Raw genomic sequence first — 20,002 nt, forward strand, 5'->3', positions numbered from 1 at the left:
AATTAGGCTAACAGTTATTCCCTAATGTTCACTGATTTAGGGTTGATTATTCTCTTAATAAAATCGCTCTTAATTTAGTATCTCACTTTTTCTCTTCTTTAAAAACTTTTTTTAAGACTGATGAGTAAACATGATGATCTTGTATAAACACATTTTTGGAAAAGTGAATTCTACTTTTGTTTATGAATGGTTTTTAAATACGTAGTAGTGTTTTTATTGATTCTGGGTGTAAATGATATATAGAGAATTAACCTGAAAGTCAGGAGCAAGTCATTTAAACTTTTAAAAACTAAAAATTCTGGAGACAATTCCCATCTTTTTGGTAGAGAATGTTCATTGTTAAGAACTCTTGTACTGATGAAAACACAGAGCTTGTCCCCCCAAAATTGTTTCCTTGCGAATTCTAGGCATTTGATTCCATTGTGTTTCTTCAAGAGCACAAGGAATTCTTTTACACATAGCTTTAAATCATCTCAGTATACATGTCTGTAATTAAAAAAAAAAAAATGGAAAAGTAAGCTAAGACCCAGAAACTTAAAATTATTTTTCTGTTGATTTGGCAGAAACTAGGATAACATAGTTAAGAAAATGATCATATGACAGAAGAAAAATGGGCTTTATACTCTGGTAAAGAATATTGGAAGAGAATTACCATTTTGGAAATTGAATTTATAAGAGCACAAAAAATATAAAATTTAGTTGTATTAAAGCTGCTTTATGTCCTGGTAGTTAAGTTCTAAGTAGTTAAATAAAGTGGGAAATCATTTGTGTCATTCATGAAAGGACATGAAAATGAATGTTTCTATGTAACTTATATCATTTATTATATTATTATATCAACCATAGAAAGTTGAGCAGTCTGCCTCAGCACAAGATTTTTTCTGACTTTTATTTTCCATAGATCTATTTATTCTCAATATCACATATGTAAAATCAGCTTCTTAATAAAATTCTGACCATAATTTATTATTACTACTACTACATACAGAAGGCACTTAACTTTGAGAGTTTTCACAAGCATTACTTTTTGTATGCCTTCTGGTAAATAAATAGTTATTGTTTAATGAAAGTATTTCATACTCTTTATTTTAGAGAATTTCCAAAATTACAGGTTAGACATTGGCATTTTATTTTCTGAACGTGTAATCCTTACCTGGAAAGTTTGACCTTTAGACAAATTGGCTTACAAGAGCATTGCTTCAATAAGGAGAGCTTACATGTAGGAAGACATTTAAACCTTAATAATGTCATATTATAGGACCCTTTCAAAAGCATTGCATTAGTAACCCAAGTTTGAGAACTTTAGTTATATAAGGAAGCAGTAATGGCAAGTTGACTTTAAAATGTGCTGGATAGAAAAGGGCAGCTACTGCCCAAGGTTCATATATTTCTATAGAGTCTACCATTATGAAAATCTGTAGTAGCCACTCATCTCTTTATATGTAGAACAACTATTGGGAAAGTTAAGATTGCCCTCATTTAAATCTGCTATTTCTGTAGGTATTTTTGTACTGTCTCTTCATTGTCACCCGTAGAATGGGAAGCCTGTAAAATTATTGTAATAGATGGTATTTTTATTTTCATGTCTACATATTATATTGACCTATAATTTTCTTTCTGTATAGGAACTTAGCGATTTGGCCCGTGACCCTCCAGCACAGTGTTCTGCAGGTCCAGTTGGGGATGATAGTAAGTGTTTTCCAAAATTTGCCATTTAATTTGAAAATAGCATATACAATTTTTTAGATGATAACAAGAGTTTTTCTTTTTCTAGTGTTTCATTGGCAAGCCACAATTATGGGACCTGTGAGTATTGTGAAACTTTTTAAATGATGATTTTAATTGAAAATTCAATATTAATCTGGTTAGAATTTTAAATTACCTCTTTGCTTAATGAGGGTAGTAGTCATAAAAGTTTGTTTTTAAACAATAGCAATATTGCCTCTGAAGGAAATATCAGGTAATTTAAAAGACTTAATTCACAAGTTTTAAATTCCATATTTGTGACCCATCTTCTTGTTAAGGTGTGGCACCTGTATGAAATGTCAAAACTTCTTTGACCTCAATAGAGATGACCTTTATAGGTACAAAGCATTCTCATAGGCTTTCCTGGTATTTCTATGACAAATTATTTTAAATAATTCTGACTTAGCAATGAGTCAGCCATCATTCAAAGGTGTTAATGCTAATTAAAATTTATGATAATTAAATTTAAGTGTAGTGGTGGACATTTAACTACATAATTCCGTTTATAGTGTTACAGAAATGTAAAAAAAATTTTTTAATCCAACTAAAATAAAGGAGTATCAGTATACATTATACTAAAATATGTTGTGGATAGCAATCTTTTGAATCAAGGTATTTCAGGATTTTATAGTGTCTTTATATTTGAATAGTGATTTTTCTATATTAAAGAACTAGTGTTACAGTAATTCTGGATTTTGAATGTCACTTCCACTGATGCTATTCTTTACTATATTAATGATAGCTATTTTAAATAAATAGATTTCCAGTCAGAAGTATCAGGAGCTAGTTGTAGTCCTTTCCAAGTGAAACATACTGAATATCTGTAAGATACAAGTCAGAATCTTTATTTGGAGGATTTGAGCTACATGTCATCTTAGTCAAAAGTTATTTCTATTCCCCTTATACTGAAAAGATTCTTGTATAGTGTTGACATTCTGGGGTGACAGAAAAAAATTTATTTAGCTTTTTATGTTGGGTACATATTTGATTATTCCAAACAGTTTTTAGAAATGTAAATGTAAGCCTAAATTTGTTACCTTCAGCTCCCTTCCCCCAGCCCCCTCTTAAATAGAATAGTGGGATTTTGGAGTATTATGTAAAACTTGAATGTAATTTTCAATAGTATTTTACTTTCCTAAGACATGAAAATATAAGCTTTCAATATTCACTTTGTAAAATGTTCTGCCTACTTCCCTTATCTCTCACCTCCCCAAGACAACAAGCAATCTGATATGTTATTTTCATATTTGTCATGTTGGATAAGAAAAATCAGACTAAAAGGGAAAAAAAAAAAAAACATGAGAAAGGCGGGGAAAGTCCCCCCAAAAGGGTGAAAATACTGTATTGATCCACATTCAGTCTCCATAGTTTTCTCTCTGGATGTAGATAGTATTTTACTTCCCAAGTCTAATGGAATTGCCTTGAATCACACTGCATTGTTGAGAAGAAGATGGACTTGGGTTCATCACTGTTGATTGTCACATAGTTTTGTTGTTACTGTGTACAATGTTCTGGTTCTGCTCACTTCCACTCAGCATCAATTCATGTAAGTCTTTTCAGGCTTTTCTGAAATCGTCCTGCTTATTATAATTTTTATAGAATAATAATATTCCATTAGATTCATATATTGTAACTTACCTATCCATTCCCTCACAGATGAATTTCCAGTTCTTTGCCACTACACAATGAGCTGTTACAACATTTTTGCACATGGGGGTCCTTTTCCCTCTTTTATGGTCTCTTTTGGATAGAGACCCAGTAGTGACACTGCTGGATCAGATCAAAGAATATGCACAATTAAATGTAATTTTAAAAAATATTTTGGGGATACTAAATGTTAAATATTCTATTATTAAAAATATATAAACATGTACCCTCTATATAATAGCTTCCTGACAGTTTTTTTCATATAAGAGAAGAATTTTGTGAAAAGCTAAAATTAAAAGTAAAATTAATTTAAAATGTGCTCAATAAATATATTCATTAATGTGGTAAAGAGATGGTTCAAATAATTCTTATGTTTTATATTAGCTTTCAAAAAATTGGAATTCTGTAAAAAACACATCTTACAAGTCAGTCATAGAAATTTTACTCTGTAAAATACAAACTTTTGGTTGATCTTTACAGCATCCAAAAGTTTAGATAACAACTTGAAGTCAGCTCCCTAAGAGACATAATAATTTTGTGTGTGTAACAAAATGCAGCTTGTATTCTCTGATTTCAAGAAATGGAGACATTGCCTTGAAGCATTATGGGTGGTTGAAATAGATAACCCAAGATGAATTCTATATACTCAAAAGAGTGGACTTGTATGTATGTCTGTCTGCTTTTGTACTGAAATATTTATCAAATATATAGTGACATTAATACTAGGCTAGTATTTTTTGTAGTAGTATAAGTGGATAATTGATGAAATAGTATTAGGAGTAAAGTCAGCTTTTATTAGGGTAACTGTATTTACTTGGCCATTATTCTTGTGTGGTCTAACCACTTCAACAAGTACATATTACTAGCTATGTGTAGGTGCTAAATAATGCAAAGTTGTTATTTTTAAAGATTGTAGCTTGCTGTTTACTTCCTATTTGAGGAGGAGATACACCTAGGGAACAAAAGTGTGTTATAGAGAAGTCCATACAAAGTACCTATATGATAAATTTAAATCATTTATGAGGTTTGGGGAAGACTTCTGGGTGGAATCAGGAAAAGCTTCATGAAGAAAGATGGTATTTAAAAGTTTGAAGGGAGATATTAAGAGGAGGTAGATAGGAGATAACGATGCATTCTAGATGTGAAAGGTAGTCTAAGGCAAAGTCTAAAAAGTAGGAAATTGAATTGTTGAAATGTAGACTGGGAGAAGAGAGGAGTAATTATAACAAACAATGAGAAAATTGGAGCCAGATTATGAAGAACTAATACCCCAAAGATGGTGGTGCCGTCAAATGGATATTTTGGAGGAGTGATATGTTTTGTAGTTATTGAATTTGTTGACTCTCCAGGTGGTAGTTGGGAATCATCATGGATCTCATCAAAGGCATCTACAAAGTGATGATCATTGAACGCACGGAGAACTTATTAACCAAGGGAAAAAGAGTGTAGAGTGAAAAGAGGGCCAGGGATGATATTTTAGAAGATGTTCAGTGAGCTGGGAAAGTTTTTGTTTTTTAAAGGATTATTCAAGGGTAAAAGGATTAAATTTAATCTGTTCAGTTCCAGAGGCAACATGTTGAACAAATGGAAGAAATTTTTAAGTACAGGTTAAACTTCCTGACAACTAGAAAAAGAGATCTTAGTGGAGCATTAGAACTAGAAGGGACTGGGTTCAAATCTTGCCTCATACTTAAAAAACATTAGCATTTTTTAATTTAAAAGCATTGGCAAAGTTAATTTCTCAAGAGTTCCTGTTCCCTCCTCTTCAAAATGGGGCAATAACCATTGCACCATATAGTTCTTGGGGCTGTTGGGAAGGGACACTTTACAAACCTAAAATTCTAAACATGAGTTGTTATTTTTGACATTATCTAAAGAGAAATGCTAGATGACTCAAGGTCTCTTCCACTCTGAAAATCTATAGTTTTATGAGTAGAGTGCCCAACTATTAAAACTTGGAACAAATCACATCTTGATAGGTCTAAGTTTTTCCCATCTATGAAATAACATGAGTCAAGTAATGTTAGGCAAGATGGCCTCCAAAGTCCCTGCTAGCTCTGTAGAGAAAGGATTCTAAACTTTTTTCTTTTTAAAATATGCATGGAGGATCTTTTTTGTTAGTCTAGTGAAGCCTATAAATCTTTCCTCAAAATTGTTTTTAAGTGCAATATATATATATGTGTATATATATATATATATATATACACATACATACACATACACACGATGTTCTCTTGGTTCTGCTCATTTCGCTTTATATTTCACAAAAGTATTTCCCATGTGTTTTTAAGATCATTGTCTTCATCATTTTTTTATAACATAAAGAATCATGTACCATGATTTATTTGGTCTTTACCCAATTGATAAGCATTCCTGCGATTTTCAGTTCTTTACTCTAATAAGGAGAGCTGCTATGAATATCTTAAAACATACAGGTGCTTTCCCTTTTTCATTAATCATATTTGGAAATAGACCTAGGAATGGTATTGTTGGACCAAAGGGTATATAAGTAGTTTAATAACTGTGGTCATAATTTCAGATTGTTCTCCAAAATGGCTGGATCATTTTTATACCAACAATAAGTGTCCAATTTTCTGCATCCCCTCCAACATTTGTTGCTCTCCCCTTCAGTCATTTTAGCCAGTCTGGTAGGTATAAAATTGTGTCTCATTATTATATAACTGGCAAGCATAGTCCAATATCAATACAGATAAAGTCAAAAATGGATAAATGACTTGGATAATAAAAAGAAATATTAAAAGAACATGGAATATATTATCAAACTTATGGAATAGGTGAACAGTTTATAAATAATAATAAAGCAAATTTAGGTGTAAAATTGAAAACTTCAGTAATAAATCGAAAAGGTTTTGTACAAATACAGCAAATTTAGCCAAGATCAGAAGGAAAACAGAAAATTGAGGGGGGAGGATTTATAGACAGTTACCAGAAAGCTCTCATAAAAAATACAAAAAAGAGCTTTGTCAAATCTATAAGAATATGAAACATTCTCCAATTGATAAATGGTCAAAATATAAAGTTTTCCATGAAGAAATCAAAACAATTTTTATAGTCATGAAAAAAGTTTTAAATCATTATCAATTAGAAAAATGCCAGTTGAAACAACCTTGAATATTATTCCAGCTTTTTAAGATTTTATTGTAGCAAAGGAGAGCCCCTTTCTTTAGGGACATCTGTTCCATCTTTGAATAGTTGAGAGAGTGCTCTATAACGTGACTATATCCTGACCTTTTGTTTTCCAAAAAATTTTTACTCTTTGATTCATGGGTTTTAACATTCTTTTAAAAAATTTTTTTTGAATTCCAAGTTTTTTTCTCCCTTTCAACTCTTCCCCATTTATTGAGAAGGCAACTGTTAATATCAAGTGTGCATGTAAATGCAAAATATTTTATTAGCTTTTTAAAAAAATCAATTCTCTCTGGAATCATAGCACTTTTTCAGGAAGTTTGGACTTACCAAAGTTTTTGAAGTGAGCGTAGTATTACTAGGAAGTTTTTCATCAAACCTGTCTTAGCAAAACTTGTAACTTCTGTCCATTGATGGATCAGAACAATTCTAATCCTCATTTGTGACAGATGTTTGAGTATACAGGCAGTTTTATTTTCCTTCAAGCAATTATCTTTTCTAAGCTAAATATTCCCTATTAAAGTAATTCTAATATGGAATGACTTGGTTTCTATGTTTTGAATGTCCTTTTCTCCAAATGTTCTGTAGGAGAGAATCCTGGGGCTACATAACTTTCATTGGATTGAATATTATTCTTTTCTTACTGAAGCCTAAAATGAGCTTTTTTTTGGACTATTCTCATTGTATTTATGGTTGACCAAAACTTAAAGGGTGGGGGTGTGTGTGTGTGTGTGTGTGTGTGTGTGTGTGTGTGTGTGTGTTTGGCAAGTAATTTTTGGCATCTAGATTATGAAAAAATAAGGCAGTCCCTGCATTCAAGGAATTTATATTCTCCTACAGGAACGTATATATCTATTTAAATAAATAAATAGCTACTATACAAAATGCAGTTTTGATTTGTGGGATAAGGATAGTAGCACTAATAGTTGTACATATCACGAAAAGCCCCCCATTCAAATACTTGGCATTTAATCTGAGCCTTCAAAGGAGACAGGGGTTCCAGGGAATAGAGGAGAGGAGGAAAATGTATTCCAAGCATCGGAGACAGCTTGTGCAAAGGCCTGGAAGTGGAAGGTGCTCCTATAGGTTGATTTGGCTTCAAGGTAGAGGGAATAGAATGGGAGGGAGGGGTGTACAAATACTCAACATACAATAAGTAGAAAATACACTGAATATAGATTTTGAAGGTCTTGAAATACCAAGTGGTGAAGTTGGCATTTAATCTTAAATAGGGAGAAATTTCTTGCAGTGGAATTATACATGTAGGATCTTTATTTTTAGAGATATTATTTTGGCTTCTGTTGTAGATCAGGGGTCCTCAAACTACGCCTGCGGGCCAGATGTGGCAGCTGAGGACGATTGTCTCCCTCACCCAGGGTTATGAAGTTTCTTTATTTAAAGGCCCACAAAAAAGTTTTTGTTTTTACTGTAGTCCAGCCCTCCAACAGTCTGAGAGACAGTGAACTGGCCCCCTGTTTAAAAAGTTTGAGTACCCCTGCAGTAGATCATTAATTTTTGTTGTTCACTATATGTATTCAATTTCCAAATCTTAACTTTTTCTGCTTTTACAACAGGTTTTCCATCCAATTTCTTCTCTTTGCTCTCACAGTTAGCAGCATTAGTTTGGGCCCTCATCTTTCATCTAGACTGTTGGTTTTCTTGTCTAATCTAGGATGTCACTTTCCTGTGAAATCAACTTCAGTGACTCTTGGATCTCTAGGATCAAATATAAACTCTTAAGATTAACTTTTAAAACCCTTCATATCTTCACCCCAGGGTAGCTTTCCAGCCTCTCTCTATAAATTGTTTTTTATATAAGGATTTTTTTTGTATATATACCTCCCACATTTTTGCAGTCTTGCCAAAGTGGCTCCCCTCTACTCTTACTGCAGAAGTTCCAAATCTTTGCTTTGGTTATCCCAAGTGGAGGAAATGCTATGTTCCATAGAAAAAAAATCTTTAATGAAAAGTCCAGTTTAGACTCAGACCTTTACATGAAACTTTTTCTGTTTTCCCTCTGGCCAATGTCTGTGTTCTCTATGTGCTTATTGCTTGTTTCTTCCATTAGAATGTAATACGAATAAAACAATGTTTGTAATACAAGTAACAGTGAAATGATTACTATTCCCAAAGAGTATTTGGGAATAGGAATTAATTATTTCATTGTTATTTGTATCCCCAAGACTTAGCAGAGTACCTAGTACACATAGTAAGTCTTTAATTATACCAATTTGAAAGCTATTGAAATAGTTCATGAGAGAGACCCTGAACTTAAAGTAGTTGTGATGCGTAGAGAGAAGGTAGAGTTAGAAGGTATGTTGTGGGAATAGAACAGACCACAAGACATTGGGTGAGTGAGAATGATGAAGTTGAGTATAATTCCTAGGTTATGAACTTTTGTGACTAGGAAAAAAATGGCAATTAACAAAGTAAAGGCAAGCTTTAAGAGAAAGAAAATTATTTTTGTAAATAAAGAATTTGAGGTACATGTGTGACTTGTAGGTAGTGATTACAGAATTATTGGTGTATAACTGGAAGGAGTCTTAGAAGCCATCTATTACAAACCTCATTTGACAGATGGGGCCCATCAAGGTGATGTGAATTTCTCCCAGGTTGTAAAAGAAGTTGTTAGGCTGAGGTAAGACATGATTCCAAGTCTTTGAGCTCCAGTTAGTTCTATTTCCATTGTGCCAATATGTCTTAAAGGCAGTTGATGTGGGGTTTGAGCTGTTGCCTGATTTGGGGGGGGGGAAGCAATGTATGTGTTAAATTTTAGGAACCTAATATTCGTTGGTGGTAGTGATGGTGTTTATTCATTCATGGCCTACTCTGTGTGACTTTGGGACTTGTCCGCTGGATTTTCTTGGCAAAGATATTGGAGTGGTTTTTGCCTTTTTTGCTCTCCTGTTCCTGCTTTATGGATGAAAAGTGAGGCAAGTAAGAGTTTAAGACTTGCCCAAGGCCAAACAGTGATGTGTATGAGGCCAGATTTAAACTCCAGTCATTAATTCTAAATCCAGTGCTCTATCCATTATACCACCTAGCTGCTCTAGGAGTTTAAATATAGCATTTTATATTTATACATGTTATATTTTTCTTTGATTCTGCCTGTTGTGGATTTTTTGTGGTCCTAATTCTTTGAGCACAGTTAGCTATCTCTTTTTGTCTTTGAACTTTGCCCTTTGAACAAACATTTGGTACCTTTTCACTGTTGAAGATGGAAATTTTAGATAAAAGTTGGATTTCATTTTAAGTTTTTTTTTGGGGGGGTTATGTTTTGTTTCATCTGTGTTGTTTATTCATTAGTTTGTAAGGTCAGGACTGTCAGGAATTGTTATTTCACTTTTGTATCCCTAGGTCTTAATAGAGTGCTTTGGATTTGGTAAATGTCTACCAAATTGAAGTTTAAAAAGAACTCTACAACTAAACAGTTACATAAGTTTTTTCTGTCAAAAAAGGAAAAAAAATATTTCCTGAATGATCAGATTAAGACTCTTAATGAAAATGCTTTGAGATAAATGCTTTTTATTTCTGTAGTTTGTGTTGGGGACAAAAAAGATTTAATAGCTTTGGAATTTTACTTTCTAGTTATTATAGCTAAAGGCAGATCCTGATGCATTAATAATTAGTTCATAGATTTCCCCTAATTTATCTATTCAATTTTGCAAAGAATATTTTACTTTTCATATTTTTTTCCTCAGTATTTTCTTATCTACTCCCTACTTTTTTCCTTGGCTATTGGTGTATGTGTAAGTTTTTTTTTAAAAGTGAAAGCAATTTGTTTCTCATAGTAAAGAACAGGGAAAATCAGAGCATGTTAGAACAACTAATGGGGCAACATTAGAGATAATTTTGTTCTTTAGAAGCAAAACAATAAAACCTATGTTTTAGATGTTAACATTTAATTCATAATCAAGTTGGTATTTTTAAAATATATCCATCTTTTTGAGGTTGCCATTTATTGTTCATTGACTGAAAACGTTTTTTTGACGAAGCGTTAGACATTTTAAAGTAATTTCAGTCTTAAATCTTAGCAACTGGTTTGTAGGTAGTTAACTACAAATTTGTCTTAGCTTCCTTCTAGTGTATAGCTTCAGTATGTTTAACAAGAAAACTGTTAACTAGTCTTTCTTCTCTTTTAATACTGTCGAGCAGAGATGTCAAACTCCCAACTGCTCTCAGTTTTGAAGGCATCAAAGTAAAATATAATTGGAAAGTGTTTAATAAAAAAAAAAATACAGATAATATTAATTTGTGATTTTCTAAGTCATTATGCAGCTGTAGGAATCTTTGAAAGTGATATCTCTGCTCTAGGGCATGGAGTATTCCAAATTCTTGTAATAGAATAATTTTAGATTGATATTTAGCTGGACATTTCACAAAAATTAACTTTGACTTAATAGTGTACTGTTTTGTAATTTTGCTTCATGATCAAAAATGCTGAAAATAAAATTGTGCGTTTTAACTCGATATTTAAGTGATGCCATGGACTTAAAATTAAACAGTTTTTTTTTTGACAGAATGACAGCCCATATCAAGGCGGTGTATTCTTTTTGACAATTCATTTCCCTACAGACTACCCCTTCAAACCACCTAAGGCAAGTATTTCTCAAAATAATTGATATATGGTGATATTTTACTTAAGAAATATTTATATTTGCACATGTCTTAATTCTTACCTCCTCTTTTAACTTTTAATGATAATTAACAAATATCTTAATTCGTATTTATAAGCTCTTCATACTAAGATTTTCGCCTTTTTTTTTTTTTTAATTTGGTCAGAAAAACTGTTACATAAAAGTTTGAGTCTTGAATAAAACTGAAATATTTATGTAGTCCTTAAGAATGATTTGATCTTTATAGAAAGGATGTTTATAGTATTATTGGAACAATTTGGTCTATACACAAATGAATGTGGGCAGTTCAAATACGAATACTTTACTTTTTGAAGTTAATATTTATGGTATTTTGGTATTTTATATAATTTTGGTAATTTTGGACACAAATTTTTAGTAGGATCCAAAAAGCGTTGATACCAAATTTTCTCTCTACTCAAAATTCTTATATTGCAATTGAAACTACCTGTCTTCAGAAGATAGCAATTGATCTTTTTATAGTTATTGCTGATTTGTGAGCACTAAATGTTTTGTTTTCTTGAATCGTCATTAAGGTATAGGATTAACTTGGTTTTGTTCCTTTATGTCTTCGTGATTGAATTAGATGCCAATTTTAAAAATACTTATTTTTAAGCTTATTTTAAAATCTTATTTTTTCTCTTGGAAAAGCCCTTAAATATTTTATTCTTTATTTTAGGTTGCATTTACAACAAGAATTTATCATCCAAACATTAACAGTAATGGCAGCATTTGTCTCGATATTCTAAGATCACAGTGGTCTCCTGCTTTAACTATTTCTAAAGGTAAAAGAAAAAATGAAGATTATATAGTTGTTGATAGTACTTTTTATTCAGGTATCAGTTAAAAGTTAATTATGCTTACTACATGTTCACATTTTCATCTGTTTATTGCTTCCATGAAAGTTTGTTGCTACTTTAGAAGCCCTTTGTTAAAAGTTTCCTTTGGGTCAAAAAGTAGATTTTTTAAAATAATCTGTTGTCTAAGGAAACATTCTGTATTGTCTACATACTCTTTTAAACAAAATGCTCTATTGACAAATTTTTGTTACTTAACATATACAGAGTGAAGGGATCTTGACACTGACATATGCTGGTAACAAAAAAATACCTTTTAAATAACTTTTTTACATTTAGTTTTTCTCTTTCTCCATTAGCCAATTTGATTTAACCATCTTGGAACCAGGTACTTGAAACATTGAAACACAGAATGTATTTCAACAGCATATACCTATGAGCCTGTAAAATAATTGAATTTATAAAACTTAAAGCTTCAAAACTCTTTAAATTATATACCAAGAAATTAGTTACACATAATATGCCAGTTTACATACTACATCACAAATTTAGCCTTAGTTCTACACATAGACATTTGGTTTATTGAACTGAGGCTAAATTTCTATGCTAGGCACAGTGAGAGATTAAAAAGTTTATATAACCCATTGGCAACACCTCATACCTTCAATAAGTATATAAATATTTTTTCATCAAAGTTTTCTACAGGTTAGATTGCTATAATTTTCTTATTTTTGGTGACCTTTGTGAAGATGGGAATAGAAGAAAGAGTATCTTGGAATTTGGTTTCATGAACCGTATTTGGGACTGTGATTTTCGAATTCATGTGTAGTAGTTTGTAATGGACATTTTCACAAATCTTTTCCATTTTGTTCTTTCCATTTCATTCTAAGTAGTTCCTTAGTATTATCTGACTTGTTTAGTCATTTTAGTTGTGTCCCAGAGTGGTTTGACATTTTCTTCTCTAGCTCATTTGACAGATTGAGGAAACTGAGGCAAACAGGATTAAGTGACTTCCCCCGGGATCACTCAGCTGATCAGTGTCTGAGGCTAGATTTGAACTCAGGAAAGTGAGTCTTCTGGACTCTTGGCCTGGCAGTCTTTCCATTGTGCCACCTAAGCTGCCCCATTATCTGGCTTTACTTGAGATATGAGATCTGTGATCAAGCTTTCTGTAAAGTTTTTTCCCTTCTGCTTTTCTGCTGTTTTTGAAGTAATTTTGAACAAGTTTTTCTGTCACTTTTCTATCTTAATGATCTTATGAAACATTTATATTCCTTACTGGTATTATCCTCCTTGGAGGATAATACCCTACTTGGCAAGGAGATCAAGTGTTTGTGACTTCTGTGATTTCTAGGCAGTTTTATGAATAACAGTGATTTGTAATGGTGCTCATTTTTCAGTTTCTTTTTTTTTTTTTTTTTTTTTTTTTTTTTTTATTTAATAGCCTTTAATTTACAGGATATATACATGGGTAACTTTACAGCATTAACAATTGCCAAACCTCTTGTTCCAATTTTTCAATTTTTCAGTTTCAATAGATGTTTAAATCAGGTTGGAGTTGACTTGATTGAATGCCATCACTTATATTTAGTCTACTAATTTGCTATCAGTTTTATGCTTTGCTTGAAAAAAGTCTATGATGTGAATTTCTAGTCAAGTGTTTTTTTTGTTTCTCCTTAACTTCCATTAAGAACCAAAAGAAGGGGTAGAATGGAGCTTGGTTATGAAATGACCCCACAGTGGGGGTAGATTCCAAAATGTCTGTCTCTTTTTGTACTTTGAGTCTATCACAACTTTGTTGGGAAGCAGATAGCTTATTTTATTTATCCTATATCTTCTGGAGACATGGTTGAGGTTGCTTTTATCAAGAGTTCTGAGTTTGTTATTTTCTTTGTAATTTTGTTTTTCTCCTGGTAATATACCATAATTCAATCTAAAGAATACTTCTTTTAGATTTCCCTTCTTTCCCCTCTTCTTACCTTCCGTCCTGTCCCCTTCTTCACAATTAAGTTTGTTTTGCTTGCCAGGACAAATGTTACCTAACCTCTTGACCTCATCTGTTTCTTAGCCCTACTTGGTTCCCATTTGACATTGATATATTTCTAAGCCAAACTTCCATGGATGTTAAATCCTATTTTCTCCAATTTAAGTAATGGGGAGGTTTTTCTAATGTTCTGCTCCTCTCAGATCTCCATTGTAAGAAAGAAACAGGGTTTGTGTCCCTCTCTTTTTCTTTTTTTGCCCTTTTCCTTTTCAAGATGTCATTCAATTTCTATCTTCTATGAGAAGATAAGGTTCCATCTCTGCTGATAATCCCTTTATTCTTCAATTAGTGAAATTTATTTGTGTTTTCTATATAAGCTAACATTAAGATTTTCATTTTGTGTCTAATGCCTCTCACATAGGTATTTAATATTTGTTGACTAGATTTATAGCTCCTTCAGAAATTTTTATCATCAGTTACCATTTGGTTTTTTTTTTTTTGTTTTGTTTTTTTGGTGGTGTTATTTATTGCCTATAAGTTCTAGTGCTTTCCAATCTTTTTGAAGGGTTTATGTTTTCTATAGGTGTAAAGTGTTTGGACTTTTGATTTCTTGCCTTCCCATTTGTATTTGAAGTCATTGAGGTTGTTAGGTATACAGAAATGAAAAAGATCTCTGTTCCCCTCCATTGGATTGAGGTGAAATGAACTCCTATTACAAGTTGTTCTTAAATCCATGTGTTCCTAACCAAAACCAGCTCTCTTATCTACTGAAAATCTTAGTACAGTTTTAAATTTTAGAAGTTTAAAATACTCACTTGAGAATTTTGGAACAGCCTATATTCTAGCATTAAAGTATATGTTGATCTTTCGGAATTTGCTTTCATTTTCACCCTCTTCATCAAATAGTGAAGAAAGCTGCAGTTTGTGGGGGTTTTGCAATGATTTTGTAATGAAGTGATCAAACCAATTCTTTTCTAAGTCTTTCCAAGGAGAAATTGAGTTTTTTTCCATTTACTTATAATTTCTTTTTTTGTTGATGTTTCATTTTTAGCAAGAGTATCATGAATGCAAAATTTTAGTCCTTCAGTAATATTATCAGTAGCATTAATTACTTGTTAAGCATGATGTGTTAAAGTATCAAAAACTATGTTTGTGTCAAGATGCCCCTTCCCTTTAATTTTACCCACAAATGCTATCATTATTGCAAAAGCAAAAGAACCCAGAAAGGATTAAAGACAATTATATTTCTTTGTTTTATGGGTATTTACAGCTGAAAACTTCATTATTTAATTGTTAGTCTTTGTTGCTAAGAGATTGTTTGAATCCTTGCCAACGTCCTAGAACTTGCCCAGAATTTATGTCACCTGTTGGCTTGCTTAATCTTAAAAAAAGCCAGAGGAGCCTACACCACAAGAAAGGATTAAACTAGGATTTTGCATCATAAATGAAATGGACTAGTATTACAAAATGTGGGGTTTTTATTATTATTATTACAGTGATTAAAATGGGGTCAGCATTATATTTACATCTTTTTATTTACTTTGGTAGTCACTGTCAGGCTTTTATTATGAAGAGCTCTGTAGAGAGTATGACCATGGTTCCCAAGATTATCTTTATATTATTTCTTTAGCTTGTTGCTACCTTATGATTGAAATTGTAAGACTCTTAAATATTTTTAAGAATCAAATTAAGAAAGCCCTAGTGAATATTTTAAAAGTTATTTGTTAAAATATTTATACAGATCGATTTGATGTTTTGAATCAAACTGTTCTCTTTCAGTTCTTTTATCCATTTGTTCACTGCTATGTGATCCAAACCCAGATGACCCCTTAGTGCCAGAGATTGCACGGATCTATAAAACAGACAGAGACAAGTAAGTAAAAAGTAATTTAAGGAGAAAAACACTTTGCACAATGGAAAATTGGTTTTACTCACTGGACTTGTTATACTTATACCGTGTATGATTGTTTTTAGGAAACCTCAAGAGTTAAGATGTAGAAATACAATATTAAAATGGTTGTGAACTTATATTATTATTATGAAGGGAAGATGAACCTTTGAAACCTTTTTAAAAGGTTTTTTAAATTTTGTTAATAGGTTTTAGATAAAAGTAGTGAAAAATCAAGCCATGATTTTACCTTTCATCTTTTTTTTCTATGAGAAAAGCAGTCATCTTTCATTAATCAGTGTTTACATAATTTTCATAAATATTTACTCTTTGTGACTTTGAATATGTAGAATTCATCACCAACATGATTAGTTTTATATTTGTGACGATTAATCCTAACTTGTTTAATTAGGTACAATAGGTTAGCCAGAGAGTGGACAGAGAAATACGCTATGTTGTAGGGTAAGGAGACCTGTACTTTATAGTGCATTTAATCATAAGTATTGCCAGCACTTGAGTGCTGCATGCTTTAAAGCACTGAATAACTAACAAAAGGTAATGGATGCCAGTAGTGAACGGAATCTACATTTTAACAGCTTGATATCTGATTAGTGTGAAAATATAATTGAGTAGATTATTGCTTGATACATATGCATGGCAGAGTAATTGTAGTAATAATATGAGATTTGTAATAAAGAGCCTGTTTCTTGAACTGGTAAGTAAGACAGATTCAACTAACAGCTTTGGTAGAAATGGAATGTAGTAGGCTATACAAAGGCCTAACCAAATTTTATTTAGGTGCAGAAGTTATCAAATTTATTTTAGGAAAAAATACTGTTAAGCCTGTTCAGTTAACCATAACTTTACTACTGACAAGCATGCATGTGTATCTGTGGCATTTTGTTGTATATCCCAATATATATTGTTTTAAAGTATAGGGTTTTTGAAGGGAGTCCTTAAAGAATAAAGCCACAAAGTAGGTTGAAAAAATTTTAAGAATTGAATGTACATGAAAGCACAGGATGAGTTGTTTTTGTCTCAAAGAAAAACATCTCATACACCATACCCAAGTATGTATACTTCTTAAAATGATCACTATATTTTAAATTTAAGGTAGTTTGTGGTAACATTGGTGTCCTTTTGACATTTAAAAAAGTGATTGATGGCATTTTCTTCTGTCATTAGGTATTTCATTTCTACACCATTTCTTCTTCTCTAGTCCTTTTCTACCTATGCCATAGGCTTGTGGGTTGTCCAGAAAAGCATAGTCTTTCTAATGATAATGGGGACTAGGTAACTTGCTATTTCAAAGAGTGAAATGATGTGGAAGGGAGGACATGGTATCCCAGTCTCTTATCAGGCTGATAAGAGCCTTTATCAGGCTGAAAAAACAGTTCATACCTAGATTTAATCCCAATAATGATCAGTGTTCATTTTTTTTTTTTTTTTTTTTTTTTTTTTTAACCTTAGCTAGTTTTTCCCCTTTGACTTGATTGGCTTTAGCAGTTCAGAACTTGCAGCTTAAGTGATCCATCAGTCTCCCCAACAGCGAAGGACTATAGGCAGGAGATTTCTGGTTCCACTTCTGGTATAAACAAATACTTAACAATATTTAAATAACACCTTTTCTTGATTGTGTGCAGTACTTAAAGTATTTTTCCCCCAAGCTTACACATAATGAGAAGGGCTTTTTAAAAAATCTAGTTACAAGTTTAAGCTTTTCTACTATACAAGTTATTTTCAAATGTGTGGGAATGAATGTAGTAGTTGTAATTAATTTTAATGTGTTTTAATTCTAATTGAAACGATAATTGGCAGCTTTCCAAATAAAAATTTTATTTGCCCCCATTTTGGTGAAATAACATGAGCACCAAAAGCTCTTTTGTCTTTGAAAAGGGTATCCTCTAGATGGATTCCATGATTAATTAGCTGTCCTTAAGTGTTTTAAAGAATTGTGTAAGTTTTAAAGCTTTATTGGTTTAGAACTTCTCAAAATCTTTCCCATTATTTACAGGTACAACAGAATATCTCGAGAATGGACTCAGAAGTATGCCATGTGATGCTACCTTAAAGTCAGAATAACCTGCATTATAGCTGGAATAAACTTTAAATTACTGTTCCTTTTTTGATTTTCTTATCCGGCTGCTCCCCTATCAGACCTCATCTTTTTTAATTTTATTTTTTGTTTACCTCCCTCCATTCATGCACATGCTCGCCTGAGAAGACTTAAGTTCTTCCAGCTTTGGACAATAACTGCTTTTAGAAACTGTAAAGTAGTTACAAGAGAACAATTGCCCAAGATTCAGAATTTAAAAAAAAAAAATGGAGCATGTGTATTATGTGGCCAATGTCTTCACTCTAACTTGGTTATGAGACTAAACCCATTCCTCACAGCTCTAACAGATGCTGAAGATATCTTCTGAGGGGGAGGGAGATGGATGCTCAATTGTCATAACAAAGGAAGCAACTTTACTGTAGCAGCATCCATCTGGTTTAAGCCTTCCATTGTTAGAGATTTGAGGTTTCATGATATACTTTATGCTCATAACTGATGTGGTTGGAGAATTGGTACTGAATTTATAGCATCAGCAGAACAGAAAACGTGATGTATTTTATGCATGTCAATAAAGGAATGACCTGTTCTTGTTCTACAGAGAATGGAAATTGGAAGTCAAACACCCCTTGTATTCCAAAATAGGGTCTTGAACTTTTTGTAATTTTCATTTAAATTTTGTTAGGAGGCTTGGAGCTATTAGTTAATCTATCTTCCAATACACTGTTTAATATAGCACTGAATAAATGATGCAAGTTGTCAATGGATGAGTGATCAACTAATAGCTCTGCTAGTAATTGATTTATTTTTCTTCAATAAAGTTGCATAAACCAATGAGTTAGCTGCCTGGATTAATCAATATGGGAAACAAAATCTTTTGTAAATGCAAAGCTGTTTTTTGTATATACTGTTTGGATTTTCCTCATTGTTTGACATCAAATGATGATGTAAAAGTTCAATAGAGTGACTATTTTGCCATGTTCAGTTAAAGTACACAGTCTGTTTCAGGTTAACACATTGATCAGCCCGATGTGTGCAAAAGTTATAAGCTAATCTGGTAACAGTGTAGCTGGACTGCTGCACTTACTTTACTGTAGCCCAGAGTTTGAATGGACTTGGCACCCAGAAGTTTTGAAAAAGAGTTTATGTGGAGGCAAACTGTCTCTAGGTGCCACCTCTTCTTGCTGACTTTCTTCACCATGTACATTTGAAAACAGCTTAAACATCCTAACATAGGAGTAATAATGGGACAAATTTACAAAATAAAGTACTGTTTGGTGTGGGAGTTGTCAAGAGGCTGTGTCAAAGTGACTTTATGTGAAATTTTCATAACCATTGAAAAGAATTTGTTCAGCCATATACGTTAAGCATTATAAAGTCAACTGTTATACTTCAGGAGACTGTTAAAATGAATGAGTAAAAGTTACTGATGCTGGAAAGGTTTTGGGGGGGGGGCTCATTCAATAACTATACCATTAGTTTAACTTTAGCAGCAAGGGCATTATTTAGTGATTTATTTTCCCATCCACTTCATTTCTGAAGTTTTTGCTTATTTTCCCTAGTTGTCCATTGCTTATTATTTTTTATGGTCCTGTACTCTGAATTTTTAGTGCATTTGTGACTTATCCAGCACTCTCTTTTTGCACTATTTACAGTTATGTGCAATCTTATTCCTTGTCTGAACAAAGACGTGGAAAACTAGATGTAAAATAAATGTGAAATCTTAATTTTTATAAAAATTTGAATATGTAGTTTGGATATGATTTATTGACTTAAAAGGAATTTTTTGTTCTTTAAAATAAAAGGGACATGCATGCTTTCAGAAATAGTTTTTTTCTTTTAAATAAGAATGACATTGGAAATTCATCTTCACCCAATTATTTAGGAAAGTTCTCTTATTGTCATTCTAAATTTAATGTTTGACTTAATTTACAAATTATAGAATGATGATAGGTAGATAAGATGTTTTGGTGAAATTTTAAAGCAGTTTTAATCCTTTTTTGAGGGGGAGGAGGCAGTGAATGATCAAACTTAAAAGTCTTTTCTACCCACCTGATTGTGAAGATTTACTTTGGTTTGCCTCCTAAGATAGATTACTTTTTTCAA

At 32.2% G+C, this 20,002-nt stretch overlaps 1 protein-coding gene across 3 annotated transcripts in view; it reads left to right on the forward strand.

Annotated features, from left to right (window-relative positions):
* Positions 1 to 18,733, forward strand: part of UBE2D3 (ubiquitin conjugating enzyme E2 D3) — a 41,178-nt gene extending 22,445 nt beyond the window's left edge. For all 3 annotated transcript variants that reach the window (XM_031943360.1, XM_031943362.1, XM_031943361.1), the window contains exons 3-8: positions 1,626 to 1,689; positions 1,775 to 1,806; positions 11,061 to 11,138; positions 11,854 to 11,959; positions 15,735 to 15,828; positions 17,858 to 18,733. In XM_031943360.1, coding sequence (XP_031799220.1) covers positions 1,626 to 1,689; positions 1,775 to 1,806; positions 11,061 to 11,138; positions 11,854 to 11,959; positions 15,735 to 15,828; positions 17,858 to 17,903 — 420 coding nt within the window. In that variant the 3' untranslated portion in view covers positions 17,904 to 18,733. The remainder of the gene's footprint in view (positions 1 to 1,625; positions 1,690 to 1,774; positions 1,807 to 11,060; positions 11,139 to 11,853; positions 11,960 to 15,734; positions 15,829 to 17,857) is intronic.
* The last annotated feature ends 1,269 nt before the right edge of the window (positions 18,734 to 20,002 follow it).

This window comes from Sarcophilus harrisii, chromosome 6 (assembly GCF_902635505.1).
Source record: "Sarcophilus harrisii chromosome 6, mSarHar1.11, whole genome shotgun sequence".
Lineage (NCBI taxonomy): Eukaryota > Metazoa > Chordata > Mammalia > Dasyuromorphia > Dasyuridae > Sarcophilus > Sarcophilus harrisii.